At 44.1% G+C, this 23283-nt stretch overlaps 2 protein-coding genes across 2 annotated transcripts in view; both read right to left on the bottom strand.

Moving 5' to 3' along the window:
• The window catches only part of Itgb1 (integrin subunit beta 1), a 43062-nt gene extending 21321 nt beyond the window's left edge, over nt 1-21741 (bottom strand). Inside the window, exons 1-4 of the mRNA XM_057753516.1 lie at nt 21525-21741; nt 3756-3822; nt 2167-2252; nt 458-680 (exon numbers count right to left, since the gene is read on the bottom strand). Coding sequence (XP_057609499.1) covers nt 458-680; nt 2167-2252; nt 3756-3822 — 376 coding nt within the window. The 5' untranslated portion in view covers nt 21525-21741. The remainder of the gene's footprint in view (nt 1-457; nt 681-2166; nt 2253-3755; nt 3823-21524) is intronic.
• Nucleotides 14411-14978, bottom strand: LOC130863925 (60S ribosomal protein L18a-like). The gene has a single exon (XM_057754253.1). It carries the CDS (start codon nt 14976-14978, stop codon nt 14439-14441), a length of 540 nt encoding a protein of 179 aa, XP_057610236.1. The 3' UTR covers nt 14411-14438.
• Nucleotides 21742-23283: the final 1542 nt, after the last annotated feature.

A 23283-nucleotide genomic window follows, 5' to 3' on the forward strand; every position in this document is an offset into this window, starting at 1 on the left:
CAGACATGGGACAGGCATGGGTACCTATAAAAACTTTAAGTAGTACTGAACAAGTCCACGCATTAAAACTTTGCTTTCACATTATAAAATTATAGTAACAAATGGACGCTATTATTTTTAAAACTCAGAGTTTGCCGGGCTGTGATGATGGCACATGCCTTTAATCCCAGCACTCGGGAGGCAGAGGCAGGGAGATCTCTGTGGGTACGAGGCCAGGTTAGTCTACAGAGAGAGTTCTGGGACAATCAGGGCTACACAGAGAAACCCTGTCTCAAAAACAAAACAAAACAAAAAAGCCCAGAAACAAACAATAAAGGTTATATCTGCTAAAAATTTAACTTACACCATATCTTTGGGTACCAGCCAGTCAACCTCCAAAAACTGAGCCCTCCAAAGACTGGAGGAAAGACTTGTATAAAGTTACTATGAAAACTCAAGGGGGGGGGGGGGGAGGTACCTGATCGCAGCTTCAGAAGCAGCTGCTGTGGTTGGATCTGAGTTATGTCCTCTGGCTGGAGCTTCTCTGCTGTTCCTCTGTTGCGGTTGGTGACGTTTTTATTTTTCTTTATAGTTTGGGAGCCTCTTGGGTTTTCTATGTCACCTGGCTGGCAGCCCTTCTTTTTTAATGCTTCTAAATCATCACAACGTGCAGAAGTAGGCATTCCTTCTTGTAAAAATGTCTAGGTGATATGTAAAATATGACATTAGCAAAAACATTTTGATATATTATTGCATGTAAACAAATTATAAAATCATTCATTTCTAGGTTTTAACAAAATTTTCCCTTCATCCATATCATAACAAGTGCTCTTATACAAGAACAAGTAAATTCAACCCCGAGAAAGTATTCTTTCCCCAGACTAAGTGCTATTTTAAAGCTCCACCTTTCAAGTCCAGACTGCATCATCACTAACTACATCCTTCGGTTCTCAGCATACTTCACAGGCCCTCATACAGCAGCCAGACATTCCTGCAAACCTTCCCCTTATAAATGTCCTTACAAGGTCTTTCATGTTATGTCATACTCTTCCCAGCAGAGCAGTAAACAACAGGAGGCTTAGGAAAAGCACATTATAAACCCAACCAATAATGGTCTGTGTGTATGTACTGGAAATATACCACAAATTTACCTGACTGAATTTTTTTTTTTTTTTTTTTTTTTTTAGAGAGAGAGAGAGAGAGACAGGGTGGTTTCTTCTGTAGCCTGTCCTGGAATTTACTCTGTAGATCAGGCTATCTTTGAACTCAGAGATCTTCCTGTTTCTGTCTCCTGAGTGCTGGGATTAAAGGTGTACATCACTGCTTGGCTGAAATTTTTTTTAAATGATGGCTATTAAATGAGATTTTGGTTTTCTTAATTTTTATTGTATTTGTATTGTAAAGTTGTTTTGCACGCATGTGCATCTCTGCACTGCATGTGAGGACCAGAAGAGGGCGTCACATCCTCTGGTACTGAAGTTACCGAGTGACTGTGAGCCACCATGTGGGTGCTGAGCATAGAGCCTGTGTCTTCTGGGAGAGCAGACAGTGCTCGTCTCCAGGGCTCTCTCCAGCCCTAGATTCTACAAAAACCAAGGTGGGGACCAGGAGATGGTTTAGTGGGTAAAGTGCTTGCCATACAAGCAGGAGAACCTCAGTTCTGACCCCTAGCATCCACGTGGCAGTGAGCATCTGTAACCTTGGCTCCCAGTAATGGAGGACAGAACAGTGGGTTCTTGGATCCACCTGGCTTGGTACCTGTTATCAGTGAGGCCTTTCATCAGGCTTCCTCTGCATCCGGCTGGTGACTGACTCTCTTTCCTCTTCCCAGGATTCTCCTAGTCTGGTTGCCCCACCTATACTTCCTGCCTGGCTACTGGCCAATCAGCACTTTAATAAGCCACTACGAGTGATAAATCTTTACCGTGTACAAGAGCATTCCCACAGCACAGCACTGGTCGTCCATGCCCATGATAGTAAGTTGCCCTGATCATGGTGTTCTGTCACAGCAACAGAAAGTTAAGACACATGTGTAGTGGGTGCTTTGTCAACGGCACTGTCTGACCAACACACACTACTCAATAAACACTGATTCAAATGTGCATCTTATCAGGAACTTCCCAAAGATAAAGCTCTGAGTGAAGCTCAAAAACCAGAGAATAAACTAAACAGTATCAGAAATCTTACCGTATTTGTGCACCACCCACAATTGGGCCCTGCTTGTATACATTCTCCACAAGATTTGGCATTTGCTTTTAAACATCTATTTTTATCTGTTAAAAAAAAAAGACAATTTTAAAGTTTCAAAGAAAAAAAATGAATGGATCACAATGAAAGACAGAGACAGGTGGTAATGCAGATAAAGATACGTGTTAAACATGAACAATCCAGCCTAGTTACTAAGCTACAAGAGGCCAGTCCAAAGAAAACCCCTTGACACTGAGAGTCACCAATGGACAGTCATCTTGTTCTCTGTATGACAGACTAACTAGGAACCATTAGCCTAGCTACACAGCAGTGGACCATTCTGGTAAAAGTGTGATTTCAGAACGTATCACTCTCAATGGTTATGATGTCCTGCTTATGCCTAGGTCAGGTTTTGTCTTTTCCTATGCCTTACAATCCCACACCCACACCACAAAAGCATCTTCCGGGAAGCCACTCTACTTTTAGTGCATTAAATAACTCCAAGTCCATTTTTATCCAACCCATAACCCCTTGAGTTTACATTTCTTTGACTCAATCTAAACTGAAACATCTTTCTCGTAGTAAACACTAGTAAGATTAGTTATCTCTAGTTTATCTTTTCTGATTAGAATATAAACTATGCTTGAATTAAAAAAAGAAGAAGAACTAGAGATCTCCACAGTCTACTCACTGAAAGAAAATCCCTCCAACAATGTTTAGGTGTGGTCCTTGGGATACAGGTTCTGGGTGGTTTTTTATTTTATGTATCAAATGTATCAAGTTTTCTATTCACTATCTTTCATCATCGTCACATGACCATCCTGAGCTCAGATGATTCTAACTATTCTATTTACTGTGGGTTTTTTGCTTGCTTGTTTGTTTTTGAGATTTAGACAGTAGAACCAGGTTCCATTTTATTCCAGATGTAGTTTGTTGCCAGAAGTTAAAATGTCTTCAGCTTGCTCCACACTTACAGATATACTAACAATATTTGAGACTTCTTGATCACAGAACAAGAGTATCTTCTAGAAAGTAAACTGCTCGTGGGTTTTCTTTTGTTTTTTGCGTGCTCAGAACCTAGAGATTTGACTGAACCATAACCCCAACCCTTTGGATTTTGTAAACTGGGGGGCGCGGGATGTTGTGTCTAGTCCAGGCTAGCCTAAGACTCAAGATCCTCCTAAATGTCTCTGTCTCCCAAGTGCTGGGATTACGGCATGTGTCATTATGCTCCCCCTAGCTTCCGTTGTTTAGATGCCAATGGACACGTCATAACCCCACTGCACATATGAATATACTGCACACCTCAGCCGTCATTCTGGTCCCTCGGCACTCTCACACTCTCCAGGGGCCGTATGGTCCTCACACGGAAAGGAGGGATGATTAACTGGTGCTAACAAGCCTTGCAGGCCCCTTAGAAACCTCTGCCCCTCACTCACAGAGGCAGCGTGCTACAGAACTTCAGGAATAGTGTGATCTAGTGGAGGGTTGTCTTCCCACCCCACTCCCCCAGGAACCTAACTGACCAAAGATTATTGATCCAAGACACTGAAATAAAAAGGTTATAAGAAAAACATTTTTTTTTTTACCTGTTTGGCCAAATACGGAACAAATCAAGCTGATGAATCCAATCCAGAAAACCAGTTGCAAATTCATCTACAACAGAAAGTGTGTATCATTACTGAGAGAAAATATCAGGTGAGTTGTGTTCAACCTTCCCTTCTTTCTCCTCTCCAAACTTCTCCACACTGCCATCTGCCTTCGTCCCGTGCTCACCATACCATTCATCCCACTGTTCTAACACTTCACACCACACTTTCAGAATGCGTTCCTGTCTTCTCTATGAAATGTCTCAGTATTCAATTAAATATCACAAAATTACACATCAAGCCAGGCAGCGGTGGCACATGCCTTTAATCCCAGATCTTGGGAGGCAGAGACAGGTAGATATCTATGAATTCGTGGCTAGCCTGGTCCACAGAGCTAATTCCAGGACAAGCAGGGCTACGTGAAGAAACCCCATCTTGAAGGAAAATAGTAATAATAATAATAATAATAATAAAATGCACATGCAGTCCTAAGACCACAAAGCTATGGCAGTTTATCCTGCAGAATGTCCCTGGGGATCTCAGTCCAACAGGCACACCCAGAGGCGCAGTCACCTCGGAACTAGGGTACTTCCCAGAGCTGAATCAGCCATCTCTACACTGACATCTCCTCTACAGTTCTTACTTCTCCTCAGGCTAAAACACAGCTTCGTATGCAAGACTCTGATTCAACTGTTTGGTTTGCTTTCTTGTTATATTTTTCTTTTTGCAAGAAAACCAACTATGCATGGAATGGTAAAATATTCAGCTTGTTTCCCTCAACTTTCCGTAACAACAAATGACCTCACTATAGACCCAGAGTCTGTAGTGCCCTTCAGAATCTCGGGGGGGGGGGGGCAGCTCAGGTAATATTCTATACATTAAACAGGCAACTTCTAATTATTACCTCTATTTCTAGTGAACCAATGTTTTCAGTTCCACGATTTATCCCTAATCAAGTATGCTCAAAGATGGCTGAGCTCAGACTGTTCGGCTAACACCTTAACTGCCCACTCTCCATGGACACCTCCAGTCTACTACACATGTGCATGCATCTGTATTACCCACAGAATGAAAGGGGAGCAAGGAATGTTGGCATGGGAATAATTCCAGAATGGAAGAGGCAGAAACAGAAAGATTACCATGAGTTCAAGGTCAGTCTGGTTTACACAGTAAAATCATGGTTTTGAGAGACAGAAAAAGAGACACCAGAAAGATAGAAGCAGGAGGATCAGAAGTACAAGGTCATCACCCTTCCCTACTTAGCAAGTTCAAGACCTTGTCTAAAAAGAAAAAGTTTTCTAAATTTCACATTAAAGCTCTTCATCTTCAAGCCCTTATATTTCACACAACACAGGCCCCTTCACACGAGGAGTAAAGACAGGCATATTACTGCTCCATGAGACGTGGTCCTAACTCTGAGATGAACACTGCTGCTCCTCTGCTCATGCAGACTTCCCAGAGACATAAGCGGGGGAGGCTCTGGGAGTCATCCACCTGCAATCAGGCTTACTCCAGGAAATGAGTCGCTCCTGGAGCTGACAGGTTACGCAAATGGCTTGGGACTGCATCCAAGTGCGACTAAAACCCGAGTGTCAAAAAAGCATGATGTTCTAATGTTTCTCTAAGGTCAACGCAATTCTCAACAATGACGGAGAGCAGAGAACACATCACTCCTGCAGAAGTGGATGATCACAGCACCTGTATTAGGATAATGTATTCCTTCAGGCTAATTCATACTTGCTGGCCAGCCTTGAGAAATCTTTCAAAATACCACACAAGTCAGAGAAGCACGCTGTGATACAATGAAGGATGCTTTCCAGCATGCTGCACTTTAAAGCATTCCTGTAAGTTCCACAGCCCTCTACTTCTACAAATCCTGGTAGTTCAAAGAAACTAAGGCCCTTTGGAAGTGTGCCAAGCCCAGAAGCAAGCAAAACAATGCTCAAATGCTCGAGAACAGCTGAGAGAACAAGGACAGCTCTGGACACAGTTTGGAGACAGTTATCAACTCTCCAGCTAGCAAGAAACAGGTGCTGTTATTGCTTGGTGGCGTTCATAAAGGCTGGGTTTTAGAGACAGGAAGTAGTAAGAATCCAGCAGGGCTCTAGGAACAATGATAGTAACTAGAAAGAGCAAGTGCCAGGCTGGAGAGATGGATCAGCTGAGGTTCTGAGTTCAATTCCCAATAACCAGGTGGTGGTTCACAACCATTAGTAATGAGATCTGGTGCCCCCTTCTGGCCTGAAGGCATACATGCAGGAGAAACACTGAATACAAAATAAATAAAATATTTAAAAGGAAGGAAGGAAGGAAGGAAGGAAGGAAGGAAGGAAGGAAGGAAGGAAGGAAGGAAGGAGCGGTGGTGGCGCACACCTTTAATTCCAGCACCCGGGAGGCAGAGGCAGATGGATCTCTGTGAGTTTGAGGCCAGCCTGGTCTATAGAATGAGTTCCAGGACAGGCACCAAAAAAAAAAAAAAAAAAAAAAAAAAAAAAAAAGGGAGGGAGGGAGGAAAGAAAGAACGACCAGGAACATGAGACTGAGACCACACTGAGAGTGACCCTGAGGGAGTCAGCACAACTGGTATCTGGATCAAATGACGCAAAGTTGGGGAGGCTTGAGATAGACTGTGTCAGAGTTCACGCAGATGTCCTCCTTCCCAGGCCTAAAGCCATGAGCTTGGAGTAGCAAGGCCTGTTCAGCAGGTGACCCTTATGTCAAGGAAGGGGGCTTACAGGTTCCCTATCAATGGTATCTCACTGAAGACAAATCATCAGAGTAAACGCCATGAAACATGGTCCTAATCCTTTGTCTGTTTTTCTCTTTAAACAAAGGTTTTTACCTGGCCTGGTCTACATTTCGTCTCCTGAAACTACTGCAGCTGACTGACAGATACTCCTGACCACACAGGGACTAATCCTGGGAAGGACATAGTCTCAGGCCCCGTTCACTTACAAACTCCTTGACTACGTGGTAAACCCTTCCCCAGACTGCTTTGGGTCGGTGCTCTATCACAGCAACAGAAAGGTAAGTAGGACACTCCCTTCCCATGTCCTTTGCTCTCTTCATCTCTGAGGGTCCTTCTTCAGACAGCCACATCAGTTTTGTGTCCTCCCTATAATACAAATGCCTCAAGGAGCCGGGCGGTGGTGGCGCACGCCTTTAATCCCAGCACTTGGGAGGCAGAGGCAGGCGGATCTCTGTGAGTTCGAGACCAGCCTGGTCTACAGAGCTAGTTCCAGGAAAGGCTCCAAAGCCACAGAGAAACCCTGTCTCGAAAAACCAAAAAAAAAAACAAACAAATGCCTCAAGGAACTAACCGTTCATAGACAAAAATGCAGACAATTACCACACAGTAACCATTTCTGTGCAGAGGATGCGTGTGGCTAATGTCTCCAGAAAGAAGCTGCAATGCAAACTGAAGCTTCTGCGACAATGTTTACAACTTCAACACCCATGGAGAGTGAATTGCTGCAAATTATCCTGAGCCTTCTTCTTCCCTCTTAATAGTCATTTACTGCCCACTATTCTACTGGGGTTTCTACTGCTGGGTTAAAGAACATGGCCAAAGGAAACTTAAGGAGAGGACAGGAAAGACAGGAACGAAAGCAGAGACCACGGAAGACTGCCACTCTCTGGCTTGCTCTTTGTAGCTTGTTCAGTTTGATTTCTTATACCACACGAGCACCCCACACACAGTGGGCTAGGTCCACCCACAACAATCACTAATCAAGAAAATGCCCCCCACATGGGGAACAATCTGATGGGAGCATCCATCCAATCAAAATTCCCTATAGGTTTATCTAGGTTCGTGTCGAATTGAAAAAAAGCAACCAGTACAGCCTCCTCTATACAAGATCTATCAATCAGCTTTGTGACCATTAGGTTAATCCTTCCAAATGGAGAAACAAAGCACTAAGTATCTTTTAGATACTTACTTAGCAGTCCACTTCAGTCAATGCAAAGTTAAGAGTGTCACCATGTATTCCTTTATTCTGGGCTTAAGGTTTCAGAGGGTTATAGGTCATGATGGCAAAGCAGAGGTACTCCTGCTCCAAGTTATAATTTTTCCTATCAGATAATTGCCCTCCTTTGAGATGCTAAACTCTTTACTCAAAGGATTAAGAGAATGTCTCACCTGTGTAGTTTCGATTTAATGTTTGTATGTATGAATATACACACATAAACATTAAAAACCTTAAAGGTATTTTTTACCAATACTCCCTCTACAACAAGAAGGTTTTTCAACAAGAAGGTCTTTATCATACCCTATGTGTGATACAATTCTAAACATTCAAAAATAAAAAAAATAAAATAAAATAAAGGCATTTGTTGAGTGGTGGTGGGTGGACACCTTTAATTCCAGCACTGGGGAGGCAGAGGCAGGTGGATCCCTGGGAGTTCAAAGCCAGCCTGGTCTACAGAGTGAGTTCCAGGACAGGCTCCAAAGCTACAGAGAGACACTGCCAGGCCTGTTACTTACTGTGGTGCCACCCTGGCATGGTGGACTCTTACTCTCTCTCCTAAAACCCTAAGTCAAAACAAACTCTTCCTTAAGTTATCTTGGTCATAGCATTTTGTCACAGCAACAGCAAAGTAACCAACACTGTCCTCCAACAGATAAATCATTTGGGATGTAAAAACAGAGCACTAGTTATCTTCTGGAATGTACTGACTTAGCAGATGATTAACTTCCACCCACCCAAAAGCTACGAGAATCACCAGTTAGCATCTGAGGCCAGCTGAGATTTCCCTAATTTGCTATAACCTATCTCTCTAATGTTTTAACCATTGTACTTTGGAAGTATCTTAATTTATGGTTTTCTTTGTTCTGTTACATAAAACTATTATCACACTGGAAAATGGAATCTAGGATCACCTAAATCTGTGTTCCCAGGTCATGGTAACTGGTATCTGATTCCAGGATACCCTATCCCTTTTGAGGAGAAAGCTGCGTTTTACATCAGCACAGAGCACACCTAACTATCTAACTATGTGGAGACGGCAGGGTTGCAGTTAGAATGGAAGGCTATGTGCAGAAGACGAGGGAAAGAACCCACCTCAGCAAGCCTGCACACGCAAGGCTGGGGAGGCTGGGGAAGGCCATACAGTCTTTTTCTAATATTGTGTCTAAGCACATATTTTGAGGTGTCTCCCTCACACTGGATTGTCACTTTCTCTCCATGAATTTATGGATTTGTTGTTACATGTTGTTGGCAAGACTATTTTATCTTTAAAAGTTGTCTGAGTTACAGTCTCTATTGCTGTGAAGAGACACTATGACCACAGCAACTCCTATAAAGGGAGGATTTAACTGGGACTTGCTTAGAGGTTTAGAGTTCAATCCATTTAGTCATCACAGTGGGAGCAATGACACACAGACAGACGTGGTGCTGAAGAGGCAGCTGAGAGTTCTACATCTGGATCTGCAGGCAGCAGGCAGGAAGAGAGTGACACTGGGCCTGGCTTGAGCACTTGAAACCTCAAAGCCTACCCCCAGCCAGACACAAGCAGCAGTGAAAGTAAGACATACAGAAGGAAAGGAGGGTAAAGGTCCTGAGGCAAAACAGGTGAAGAGAAACAGGTGAGTTTAAGTCCTAAGAGCTGTGGGACAAGCAGGAGCTAAGGTTGAGCATTCATAACTAACAGTAAGTCTCCAGGTCATGATCTGAGAACTGGCTGGAGGCCCAGAAGAAAGCCTCTACAAGGCTGGGGTTGGAGATCCATCAGAGATCACTATCCAGGTAACTGAAACGATGGTGACATGAAAGCCCGGGAACAAGAGAGCTGAGGCCGCCATAAAGTGGCAAAGACATGGAAAGGGAAAAGACATATGGAGCAGGGCAGTCACCCAGACTATCAGGAATGTACCACCCTGCATATGCGCACAGCTTTTCACCACAGCAGAGATACTGCCCCCATCAATTCTTCTCAAGTAGGAAACCAGGACAACAGAGGACAGAGGAAATGGCAATAGCATTACAGAGCGGAGCTGTGGGCCCAACATCCACTGCACACCCTAACTTATAAAGTCCCATTCTAACATTCTGCTCATCTGTAACTACTTTAACCCTCAGATCTTCCCCATGAATCTCGGGCCACAAGAGAACAAGATGTTCATGACAGATACAGCACCAAGTACTTAGCTCAAAGATAATGCTCAACCTGAATGTCCCCAGCCTGAGGACTAGCCATGCACCATGCAAGCTTCCAAAAGAAAGAGGCAACCAACAACAATCCTACTCGACTGTGATGCCTATGAACCACAACAAACAGCACGGCACCATAACTCCGGTGCAAAAGTGGCATGCATACCTTGGCAGTAACAAGTTCCTCTAGCCGAACTTAACACCAGATCAACAAGAGGAAAACCATGCCCGGTTCTGCAAACCTCGCTAACCGTTCAGAGGTGGTGAAGCCATTCACTAGCACATGGTTATTGGAGGAGAAGTCACTACCTCTAATTTACTAACCAGCACCATCCCTAAGAACAACTATGAACATCTGTCCCTGTACACACAGGTACGTGTAGTCATCACCCCTCACCGAGGAAACTAACCTCTGCAACAGAGACCACTACAGAAAACAACAAACAACCAAAATACAAAGTTGTGGAGACCAGTCCCAACAGATGAGTCTACAAAACACTCACACCCAAATCAGGGAACATTGAAGAATAGGCAGCAGAAACAAAGTAAAAGCAGGAATATCAGAGAGTTTGCTGTCAGACTGTGTCTCCTAATAACATCAGAAGCTACACACATAAAGTCTCTCTAACACACATGCTCAAGGATGACACCAATGGACAGGCCAAACTGGACAGAGAAAAGCTCAGAACTATAGGCAACTGACGAGAGCTAGGAGCAGGAGAGGTAGTCTTCCCAGGTAAGCACACACCCATTGGCTGTCCACTGCTAAATAATCAGCACTGAAAGTATACATATATGTAACATTATACAGGTTATATTTAAGATTATATGCATATATACTATACATATATGCATGCTGTAACAATCAATAAAAAAAGCCATAAATCTGAAGAAGAATGGGAAGTGGTATATGGGAGAGTTTGGAGGGAGGTAAGAGAAGGGGAAAATGCTATAATGATAATATCAAAAAAAAGATAATGCTCAAAATGTTTTGCTGACTGTATCAAATTATATGACCTTGTTCTCTGACATTACTCAGGAGTTCAGAAAGAAATGAGAGCATCTCCGTTTTACAGACGAGAAACCCAAACCTCAGAGAGGTTAAGTAACTGCACAGATGACACTGTCACCTGACGTCTCTGAAGAGCTACTTAGCCACTATTTTAAAAGAATGGACATCCATCTAGAGTTAGAACTGATTCAGAGCACAGAAATGGAAAAAGCTTATGATGTTGCTCTGTGAGTTTATTTATTAAACATTCACAGTGAAAAGTGGCCAACAGTTCATTTTAATCTCCAAATAGATACCAGTTTTGTGTCCTGTTCCCACAAAAGCATCTCAAGCTTAGATTTTTTAACCATATTCAATTTTATCTAAGGTGGCATAATTCATTCCTGAGCAAAATATTACGGATAGATTACAAATAATCCATTTAGTAAGAATCAGCCCACATTTGTGCAACCACTTTAATCTTCAGAGTAAACTCTTTATTCAAAGTTAAGCCTTTCTGAACTTTTAAGCACTATTTACTACATTTTTAATAAAATGTAAATAACTTGGTTGGTATTTCCTTTTTCTTTTTTCTTCTTAAAGCAGGGTCTCACTGTGCAGCCTGGAAAACTCTGTGTAGACCAGGCTAGCCTCGGACTCAAAGATCTGCTTTCCCCTGCCTCCCACATTCTGGGATTAAAGGCGTGCACTGCTTTTATATTTACAGACGAAATGGCTTAAAGCTTATGTATACATAGTGAGCATCCCTTACCCAAACTGCATGGGGGCCAAAAGTGCTGGACTTTTCTCAGACTTGGAAACAGAAGGTAGTGCTATTGTATATGAAGTGCACCTGCACACCACTGACCCCTGAAGGGCACCAGATGCAGAACTTTTCATTTGTGTCATGCTGAGATTTACATCTTCAGCCATTAGAGATTTTCAGATAAAGGATTCTCAACCTATACAATCTTTGCAGAAATTCATTATTATTTTGGAAGAAATTACTTTTCCCTGTATCTGCTTTTTAAAAAAGGTGAAAGAGCTGGGCATCTTTAACCCCAGCATCGGGAGGCCGAGGAATGTGAATCTCTGAGTCTGAGGTCAACATGGACTACAGAGGGAGTTCCAGACCAGTCAGAGCTACAGAGTGAGACACTATCTTTCCAAATTAATGATAGATAGATAGATAGATAGATAGATAGATAGATAGATAGATAGATAGGGAGGAAGGGAGGGAGGGAGGGAAGGAGGGAGGGAAATAAATAAATAGGTCAATAACATCTTAATACATAAAAATCAATACTCAAGAAAAATAACCCAAGAAACTAAGACTCTAGGAATGAACACATGGTTCCTCCTACTGTCAGCCATGGACAACGATAAAATGGAAAGACCTTGACAAAAGAGAAACCTTTTGAGCTTCAGTCATCTGAGGATGAGATGTGGAGATGAAGTCAGACCATGGCGAGATAACTTTTCTCTTGCGAGAGGAATAATTAACACTCAACCTTTTCTGTCTGACAGGAAGAGGTGTGGTGGATACTACGGAGTCAGTCATTGACCCAAATACTAATAATGAGAGCAAATTAAATATTAACCAAATTTAGCAAAAAAGAACCAGGTGTGGTAGCACACACCTTATATTCAGCACTCAGGAGGCAGAGGCAAGTGGATCTCTGTGAGTTTGAGACCAGCCTGTTCTACAAAGCAAGCTCCAGGACAGCCAGAACTACAAAGAGAAACCCAGTCACAAACAAGCAAACAAACAAACAAAAATTATTAAAAAGCACAAGGAAGGAGAAAACAAGGAAGGACAGAAGAGGTTCAGTAATCCAAAAGTGGATGTTGACAGCGCCCCACTGCAGCCTACCAGCCTGCAAGTGCGCAGCAGTCTCATTACAGCGCCTCCTAAACACCAGCCAGGACTCTACCCTGCCTGGCTACAGACAAGACTTGAAGCACTCAATGAAAACCCTTTCTAACCAATAAAAATTTGTCTGAGCCTAACAAACTCTTAACAATGAATGATGCTGTTTGCAGCTGAGCAGTGGTTCATGCCTGTGATCCCAGTATTTTGAGGCTGAAGAGTTATTTCTATAAGTTTGAAGCTAGTTCTATAACTCCAAGAATATAATCAACAAAAGGAGATCAAACCTGAGATGTCCCACAAAATGAACTAGCAAAGGAAAGGAAGAGCAAACGTGACGGAATGTGTGGTGACTCAACAGACAACTGACACCATCTCTACCCCACCATAAGAAGGGCAGCCCCATGGACAAGCATCCAATTCAAATCCACACTGAAAAGTAAACCCAGTGACTGCCAAAGGATGAATTTGAAAATAAATCATTTTAAGAAAAGCTATTAAGCCAAACTATGAATGCCAGTCCACAGTAAGAGAAAAACTGTCTTCCTTCCCAGCACCATCTGCTACCAAAAAACTTCATTACCCAGCAAATGAGACTTTCCAAACTAATCCAGTAAGCTCTCCCTTGATGCAAACTTTTCTTTCTCTGTCTGTTGTTCTTTTGATTTTCCCTATGAATGGGGAAAATGTAAGCTACCCAATGCTTCAGTTGACAAAATTCACTTTGTTCCCAAATGTGTGTGAAGAAATCCTGGCAAAAGTTAACTACCTGGGGGCTAGAGAAAATGAAAGCTCGGTGCATGAGAGCACCTGCTACTCTTGCAGAGGACCCAGGTCCTGTTCCCAGCATCCACACCTGGCAGCTTAAGGCCATCTGTAATTCCAGGACTCAGAGATTCCCAACACCCTCTTCCAGTAGCCTCAACAACATACATGTGGTACACATGCCTACATGCAGACACATACACATAAAAATAAATAAATAAATCTTTTAAAAAGTTAACTGCTTGTTACTGTTAAATGCTTGAAACAGCATTTTCATTCTATATGTAATTTCAATTAGAAGAAATCCTGAGTTACATTTTTACACTGCATAATCTTATCTACTGGTTTAAATAATTATTCCAAAATTTTTCTTTTAGCTTTACTTTTTAATTTATCTATTTTATGTACATTTGTGTTTTATCTACAGGTATGTCTGTGTATGGGTGTCAGGTCCCCTAGAACTGGAGATACAGACAGTTGTGAGCTGCCATATGGGTGCTGGAAATTGAACTTGGGTCCTCCGGAATAGCAGTCAGTGCTCTTAACCACTGAGCCACCTCTCCAGCACCCCCCCCCCCAAATTTTTTCTTGATCAAATTCATTTTGAGCACCACCTTTTATCCTCTTTCCTTCTCTCTCCCTGCAGTGGAGGAACAAGCACAAACGAGCCATACTTTACCCAATAAACGTTTCAAAACAAATTACAGAAATCACTTCGTTTCTCATTTTACTAAGAGGAGGCTGAGAATGAGTGGCACAGATTTCAAAATTTTGGAAAGAATAAAATATGACCCTGAAGGAAACGTTTTTTTGCAACAAATATCTTTCTACTGATTTTCTTTTCTTTTTTCTTTTTCTTTTTTTTTTTTTTTTTGAACTCTGGAGCTTTATTCAGTGGGTCTCTGGGTCTAGAAGAAGGTGTTAGGCCTCTTGGTAGTGAAGCGAGGCTTGTGCTGGCGCCGCAGAACACGGTGGGGCAGCAGGAACTTGATCTTGGAGTCATGGAACTGCTTGACAGCCGGCCTGCGACATTTGCCGGCGGCGATCTCTTCCACCTTCATGATCTGGATGGAGTGTGCACGAGCACGATGCCGGGCACCCATGTCTCGGTAGCACTGTGTGACAGCCCCAGCAGTGGTCAGGTCGCGGTACTCGCGGTACATGTTGTGTGTCCCACTGCGGGAGTCATAGTGCAGCCAGATGCCGAAGTTCTTCACGCGCAGGGGGCACTTCTCGAACACCTGCCCACAGTACACGATCTCCCTGGATGACTTCTTCATCTTCTTCAGCTGTGACACGAAGTACCAGAAGCGGGACTTGGGCACCACATGGTTGGGTGCGAAGATGCGCATTCGGTACAGTGGTGGTGTGTGGCACTTCGGGGTGAGCAAGCAGCGCCCCACCACCTTGTACTCCCGAGTGTGCCCGAGGCTTTCATGGCGGTCCATCCTCGTCCACCGCCAGTCACAAAAGGCTCTACTGATTTTCTTATCACTGTCAAGTATTTAGTGATCGTAGGAGAAAACAAAACCCGAATGACCATTTCATAGGCACTTCTCAACTTGTTCTGTTGCTCTGAACCCAGAACCTTGCAAGTATGGACACAGAAAGACCCTACCGTAAGAGACGCCTCCAACTTCTGCAATCATGCTGTCATGCATCTTTAACAAAGGTAACTCTTACTCCTGTTGTATTTATGACATTTTCCAAATGTAACATTCAAGTACTAAATGTGGGAGCTGGAGAAATGGCTCAGAGTTTAAGAGCACTGGCTGCTCTTCCAGAAGTCCTGAGTTTGATGCCCAGCAACCACATGGTGGCTCACAACCATCTATAATGGCATCTGGTGCCCTCTTCTGGTGTGTGTATACATAATAAATAAATCTTTAAAAAAAGAATACTAAATGTATGGCTTCAAACTTCAATATCCTAAAAATCAAATAGTACAACCCCACTATTGACCTCTAAAAAGGGCAAAATCGTAACATGAAATAAATCATACAAAATCTATAAAATACTGGCTGTATTAAAAAGAGGTAATAACATCCTAATTTCAGAGTATGAAGTTTACACCTATTCAATATCCAGTAAACACGCAGGCTGTGAAATAGACTTCTGTGCTTCAATTGGCACATACTGAATTCTACAAACAAATATTTTCACTCCTCCACTGAAACTATTTTCCTTCAGCAAAATGCAATGCTTTTTTCTTCTATGTTTAAGACTTTTACTTGTTTTTTGTTTTGTTTTATTTAGACTCTTCAACAGCCACAATAAACAGAATTCATTCTTTTCCTCAAAGAACATAATCTTGATGTTGCCTAGCATAAAAACATGGCCAACTTCCAGTATACTCAATAAGGTGGTATTATTTTCACTATTGTTTAACTGACTGTATTCATTCATGTGTCATACCTTGAAAAGAACTAAGGCCTTCATTTTACATTTCCTTGACATACACACAGTCATATGCAAGTAATATTTACCAAAACAGACAGAACTCTGCCTCCCAAGTACACTGTCTTTGTTCTGTTTTAAACACATCAACCATCCCATCCATACCTTAGCTCAGCCCATTCCTCATTCAGACCTCATCTTCTCCACCAAACCTTCCAAAACCACTTAAGCCATGGCTGACCTTTTACTCAAAAACTGAAAGTACCATCTGGCATGGTACACTGACTGTAGAAACAACTCTTCGGTTTTTGTCATGTTTTCCTGAGTGGAACACAATTGTCCCTACTAGGGAATTCACTCAAAATCAAAGCCATGCGGACCTCCTCACAAAGTTCTTAGTCTCGGTACCCTGATGAGCTAAATGCACAAGTAAGGACAGGCAGACGATGAGCTGCCCATAGCAGATCTGACTAAGCAGCACTGCAGGTTCTTCCCAGTCATTTCCATTATATTTATATTTTATGATGACACAGGAAAATGGTTGCCCGGGGCTGGAGAGATGCTCGACAGTAAGGAGCACACGCTGCTCTTCCACACAACCCAACCCCCCCCGCCCCCCCCCTTCCCACAGCCACATCAGCTGGCTAACAAACAGCTCCAGGGAATCTAAAGCCTCTGGTCTCTGAAGGAGCTTGCGTTCAGTGTACAATCTCATATGCAGACACACACACATCTACAGATAATTAAAAATATTTTTTTTTAATTTTAAAGAAAATGGTTTCTCACGAAAGAACAAAAGACTGTATCCTGCAGTCCCGAGATCCAGCAGCCACTGCCTCTCATCTCAAAGTGAGAGCGAAGTGCAGATGTGAAACCAAAGTCCTAGGGAGTGGAGCTCCAAAGGCATCCAGAAATCCTGAGTCAGAGACTTCTCTGGAACCAGGGTTTCCCAGAGAGAAGACACTTCTAAGCCAAACTGGGGCTCTCTGATCACTGCTCTAGGGAAGGGGTGTAGAAACAAGCTAGTCTTTAATTTAAACACACTAATTGCTAGGAAACAAACCCTACAAATCCCTACCCACTCTGTAAAATGGCTGGCGAAGAAACTGGGAAAGTGAACGGCCCCCTTTCTACTCTACACTCTGGTGCTTTATCTGCAGCCTACACTATCAGTCAGTATTGACGATGAATAATTTCCAATCCCAGGCCTGAGGTCACCTTTCAAGAGCTCAGCACTGTAGAGCCTACCCTGTTGTGGTCACATGGCCTCCACCTGGCTAGCCATTTATTTACCTTTGTTTCTGTCAACACAGACCCATTTCACCAATTCTCCTTCCTAAATAGAATAATTCTTGTTTCCCCTGCTACCACTCGGGGTCTCTAAGTTTTTGAGTCTCACCTTTGTCACCAAAAAATTTTGGAGAATCCATATGTCCATTGTTTATAAATTAAAATACATGTATTTCTATAGCAATACAATAAGATCATTCATCACGATAAACACTTTGAACTTTTAAAAGCTATAAACGCAGTATCTAAAATGTTCTTCCTTAGAGTCCGATGAGTCATTTTACATCTCCTTGGGCTTAGAAGCCTGTATTTTGAAGCCTTGGTATAATGAGACTGCTCCTGTAGGTAAGGAATGCATGTATACACACCCATATGTTCTTATATTCATAAAAATATTGCATACTATGTACATGCATGTATATGCAAACAGGTACGTATGTATTTGTGTCTGTGTACTGGCTAGTTTTGTGTGTCAACTTGACACAAGCTAGAGTCAGAGAGAAAGGAGCCTCAGCTGAACCTCTAAGACACCCAGCCTTAAGGCATTTTCTCAACTAGTGATGGGGGAGGGGGAGGGCCCAGGGAGGGCCCAGCCCATTGTGGGTGGTGGTCCTGGGTTCTATAAGAAAGTAGGTCCTGCAAGCCAGGGGAAGTGAGCCAATAAAGCCCTCCTCCAAGGCCTCTGCATCAGCTCCTGCCTCCTGGTTCTTGCCGTGCTTGAGTTCCTTTCCTGACTTCCTTCAATAATGAACAGCAACATGGACATGTAAGTCAAATAACCCCTTTTCTCCCCAACTTGCTTTTGGTCACGGTGTTTCATCACAGCAATTGAAACTCTATCTAAGACAGCCTGCTAACGTATGAGGTAAATTTGAAGGAGTCTTTTTTTCCCATGTGACATTTCATGATGACATGCGTGCTAGACATACTGGTATTTAGAAGATAATTATTATCTTCTAAAGCCACACACCAAAAACAAAGTCCTCAAACTGTGACGTTTACAAAGAGCTTCATTCTTTCCCATGCAGCTAGCTCCTGAACCGCCCTCTCCTACCTGCTGCAGTCACTAACCTGTCAGCGCACTTCCGCTTCCTGAGTCTGTATCACGATCCAGAAGACTCGCTTCCTCTTTCCTCCCTTATCCTCACATCCCTGACTACCACCTAACTGACATACAACAAGCAAACTGCAAACATATAACCAAAGTCACAATAAACAGTAATATAAGAGTAAACATGAATATAATCAACTCTCAAACTCACTAATTTGCAGATAAATGGTAAAAGCTTATTTTAACATATCCACAAAATATGATCTTGGATTCTATCCACAGTGAATCTTCAAATCAACAGGGCTTCTGACGCATCAAGAATTTTACATTTAGCCGGGCGGTGGTGGCGCACGCCTTTAATCCCAGCACTTGGGAGGCAGAGGCAGGCGGATCTCTGTGAGTTCGAGACCAGCCTGGTCTACAGAGCTAGTTCCAGGACAGGCTCCAAAACCACAGAGAAACCCTGTCTCGAAAAACCAAAAAAAAAAAAAAAAAAAAAGAATTTTACATTTAAATTATGAGGGAAAAAAGTCCTCTGAACTTTCACCAGTTACAACATGTTTCTCTGACCACTCTGGCAGCACAGTTAACAGCAGCCCATTTACAGAACACTAGTAAAAGGGTCTTCTTCAGACAACATGCTGTGTTATACACCGCCCTCTATACCTGTAAGCCAGGGTTGGTTTTGTTAGCAAAAAGCCAAACAGTAAAGGAACTACATTACACAGCAAGCATTCTGGACAAACTTATTAATTTTCAAGTTAATCTGTCAAACCAATTAACTTTCCTTGTAATAACAGTAATGAGAGGTGATCAGTTACACTTGGAATTAATCAACACAGAACTACATTTTCATTTCAGTGATGTTGATTCTGGGCAGATTCAAGTCAGACTGATGAGAAAATTGAAACAAGTGTTGTTAGAAGCACCAAACCCAGGGTCCTGCAGTGATGGCGCATGCCTTTGATCCCAGCACTGCAGAGGCAGACGCAGGCAGATGTCTGTGAGTTTGAAGCCAGCCTAGTCTACAGAGCAAGTTCCAGGGCAGCCAGGACTATACAGAGAAACCCTGTAGGGGGTGGGGGTTGTACTAAATCCAGTGACTTTTCAACTTTGTTAATTCTGGACTTGTACTTTTTGCTTAATAATTTATTTTTATTTTATATGCGTTGGTGTTTTGCCTGCATATATGTCTGTATGAGGGTACTGGACCCCCTGAAACTGGAGTTACTGACAGTTGTCAGTTGCCATGAGGGTGCTGGGAATTGAACCTGGGTTCTGGAAAAGCGTAGTCAGTGGCCTTAACTGCTAAACCATCTCTCCAGCCCCATGAACTTGTACTTTTCATGGATAGAACACTGAAGATTAAAAGCACGGTGGGGGGAGAGGGGTGGAGCCATAGATGCCGGGTGGTTAAGAGCACTGGCTGCTCTTCCAGAGGACCCACGCGGTGGATGACAGCCATCCGTGGTCCAGTTCCAGGGTATCTGACTCTCTCTTCTGTCCTCCACAGATGCTGCAAGGCACACTGCAAACTTATAAGCCAACACCCACCTACGTAAATCTCAAAATTAAAACCTTTAAAAAGGTTAACAACCGGGGCCAAGGAGATGGCTTAGCACATGAACGTGTTTTCCCAAGCTAGGCAACCTCTATTCAATCCCTGGAATCCACATGATGGAAGAAGAAAATTTATCCTCTGACCTCCACACATGCCTGTCACTATACCCACACATAAAAATAATTATAAACCATAATTAAAGAAACCATCTTAGTACAAAGCTTCACGTCCTTCTAGAAAGACTTCAACAGCACAGATTCGTCATCTGTAGCACTGTGAACTCAATACAGATAAGCTAGAATCTGCTTTCTGCTCACCTAACGAAAATACCATCCTAGTATCTTCTCTCTCCAAACCGGTGTTTCATCCGTTGTATATTTGTCATTCCATCATCTTCAGTCATTAATCATTGGTGAATGAATCAAAATCACTCATAAATATGAATATCATTCTGAAAATAAGTCAGTCCTTCCCGTCTCGCCATGATGTCCATAAATGTGTAATGGGTAACTTTCAACTAAAATTTCTTAGTCTTTTCTACAGGTTTTCCAGGATGTCAACTATTTATTATAATGGCTGTGTGTGATTTAAGAAAGAAATCTAGTCAAAATTCACCTAACATTTATTTCTGTGCTATGCAAGCAGTAACAAAAATAAAAAAACAAAAATAAACCCAAGTCACCCTACCCTCTTCACATCCACGTGGAATGGCAGAGTCAGGAAACATTCCAAATGCTACCAAAACATTCTAAGAAGTTTGTAGGTCTTTTTAGTGTACCAAGAAGCAATGAAAAGGTATCAATACATATGGAGCATAATTGTCTAAGCTTGCGGTTTTACATTTTACTGTGTCTTGTTTTGTTGATTGTTTTTTGAAGTCCAGACTGACATTGCTCTAGAACCCTATACCCTATATTAATATACCTGCTTTTATTTTACATTAGGTAAGGTTACTTCAAGTTGGGCTCTAGAGGTGAGCCCATGAACTCTCCAAACTACTTAAACTCCCACACCTCCGTGTCTTCATTTGGAAAAGGAATTCGGACACCACCAGGGATGGGGTCTGCATGCAGTGAGGTCAGTACGTGTAAACACAGACTGGAAGTTGGGCCCGACCCTGTCCCTAGTATCACAATTAATACTATACTTAGTGTAGGAGCTCCTTTTCTCTTATTCTACAGATGAGGAAACGGAAACAGTATAATTTATTACTCATTTTACCACTAAGTGCTAGGTTTCAAATTAAAAGTTCAAATTCACTGTGGCATTCGGGATCGGGGCGGTCATAAGCCCAGGCTGTCACTAGGAGGCCTGAGAAAGGGTAAGCACGAGGCCCCGGGCGGGCGGGCGGGCGGGCAGGCGGGCACCGCCTCGCGGACCACGGACGCCGCGGCCTGGTTCCCGGGGTCCCGCGCGGGGCTCGGGAAAGGCGCCTGCCGGTCATGGGCGGACGGGACCCCTCAGGGGACTCCAGACACCGCGATCCCCAATCCCCGGCGTACCTAGCCTTGCCCCGCCACGCCCCAGGGTGACAGGCAGGGCTCGCGACCCTCCCTCCGAGACCCTCCCTTCGGCAAGGCCGGGCGGGGGAGCCGCAGGCGGACGTGGCGGCCCGGCCGACTCCGTCCGGTCCGGCCCAGGCCACCCTCGTTGCCCAGAGCCCACGCCCGCGCGTCCTTACGCCCGCGGCCTTACCTTTCCGCAAGCGTCCGCCCGGCACGCGAGCGGCTCGGGCTCCGCCGCGTTCCGCCTCTCTAGGGGTCTCGGGCGGGTGTCGGCGTGCCTCGGCCCTTCGGAGGGTCTCGGGCGTGTGTCGGCCGGCCTCGGCTTCTCGGCTGGTCTCGGGCGGTGTCGGCGGGCCTCGGCAGCTCGGCGGTCTCCGCGGCTCTTGAGCGCGTGGGCGGAGACTCGGGCCGCCGACTCCCTCAGGAAGCCGTCCGGCCACGCCTCCGCTGCGAAGATCCCTGTCCCGGGCCGGCCGCCAGGCCTTTCTCTCCCTCCGGAAACGCATTCCTCCACGCCGCGTCAGCCGTGCCCGCCCGAAGGAGGGGGGAGGCGGCAGGAAGGAGGAAGGTGGGGCTGGGTGCAGACAAAGGAACCGGGAGGCCTGGTCCTTTCTGCAGAGGGCATGGCGCTGCGGTAGCGGAGGCGCCTGGTGCCCGGCGGGAAGACCCAGTAGAAGCCAGTGTCCCGCCCCCGGGATCCCGGGCGGGACCTGTGTGAGCCGAGGGTACAGGAGGATGGGATGGTAGCGTTCTGCAGACAGCTTTCGAGCCTCCCGTGCCACCCGCACCCGTGCTGTGCCACCCTGCCCGCCTGGGGGCTGCTTTTGCTCGATTCTTTATCAGGAAGGCCAAGTATGAAAAGGAAAAATCGTGTGTTTACAGACTCATTTTCTCTTCTCTGGGAAAAAAAAAAAAAGGGAAAAAGAAGCCAGCCGGTCTCAGAATCTAAATGAGAAGCTTGAAACTTGGACTTGCCACATCATTCTGAGAGAACGCGTGGCGGGCAGGTGCCATCAGCTTGCCTGAATGGCGTGGGCAGCCAGGAGCAGGGCGCCCTGCCGGAAAGTCAGCTCTCACTGCCAGGTTTATGATCCCGAGAAGTAGTGTTTCTGTTCTGGAAGAGTGAAAAACGGGTTGTCCAAATAAATACAATAGAAAAATAATCACTGTGGAAAAATTACATATTGCCCATCAGCAAATCAAATGTATTGTTGAACTAAACGCCTAAGAAATGAACATCGTTTTTCCTAATTAGTAAATGACGGAGCGTAGAGGCTGCTTCTGCATCAGCAGCCCTGTGGTAAAGCTCCATGCCCTTGCCTTTAAAGGTATTGGCTTTACCTCTGCAGAGTTAAGCCCTTTGCCCAGTCTCCGCACAGGAAACTACTATATAAACATACTTCATCCATGCTTGGCCTGCACTGCGTGGGCGTCTGATTTGAGGAGGCGGTAGCAATCCACCACAAGATCCTAAGCAAGCTTCCCAGGCAGCTCTAAAGAAAATCAGTTCCTCAAGAACAGCTCTCAACAGCTACTTAGAGACACAAAAGTAAATGGCCTACTTGCTCTGCTCCCCCAGGGTCAGCCTGAGCTGAGGGAGTCCAGGTTACCTGCGGAAGTCGTGAGCTCTGAAGAAAATAGAAATTGGTAAATACAGCAATCGCTCAGAAATGTAGCTGGATTGAACCCACACAGATTACGAGGTGGGCAGTTCCTTAGCTATCTAAAATGTATGAGTGTTGTTCTAGTTACTTGTCTCTTACTGAGACCCAATGGTACCGGACAAAAACAACCCAGTGACTACATTTATTTTAGCTCACAGATCCAGGGCACAGTCCATTTTCGGCAAGAAAGTTGTGGGTTATAGTGGTAGAAGTTTGAGGTCATATTACACCCAGGAACCCCCTGTTCCTGTGTTCCTCTGGGAGAGGGGGTGTTGAATATTTACC

Source organism: Chionomys nivalis, chromosome 21 (genome assembly GCF_950005125.1).
Source record: "Chionomys nivalis chromosome 21, mChiNiv1.1, whole genome shotgun sequence".
Classification (NCBI taxonomy): domain Eukaryota; kingdom Metazoa; phylum Chordata; class Mammalia; order Rodentia; family Cricetidae; genus Chionomys; species Chionomys nivalis.

What these genes read in the sequence shown, in the direction of transcription:
- LOC130863925 (XM_057754253.1), bottom strand. Translation starts at nt 14,978, where the DNA reads ATGGACCGCCATGAAAGCCTCGGGCACACTCGGGAGTACAAGGTGGTG.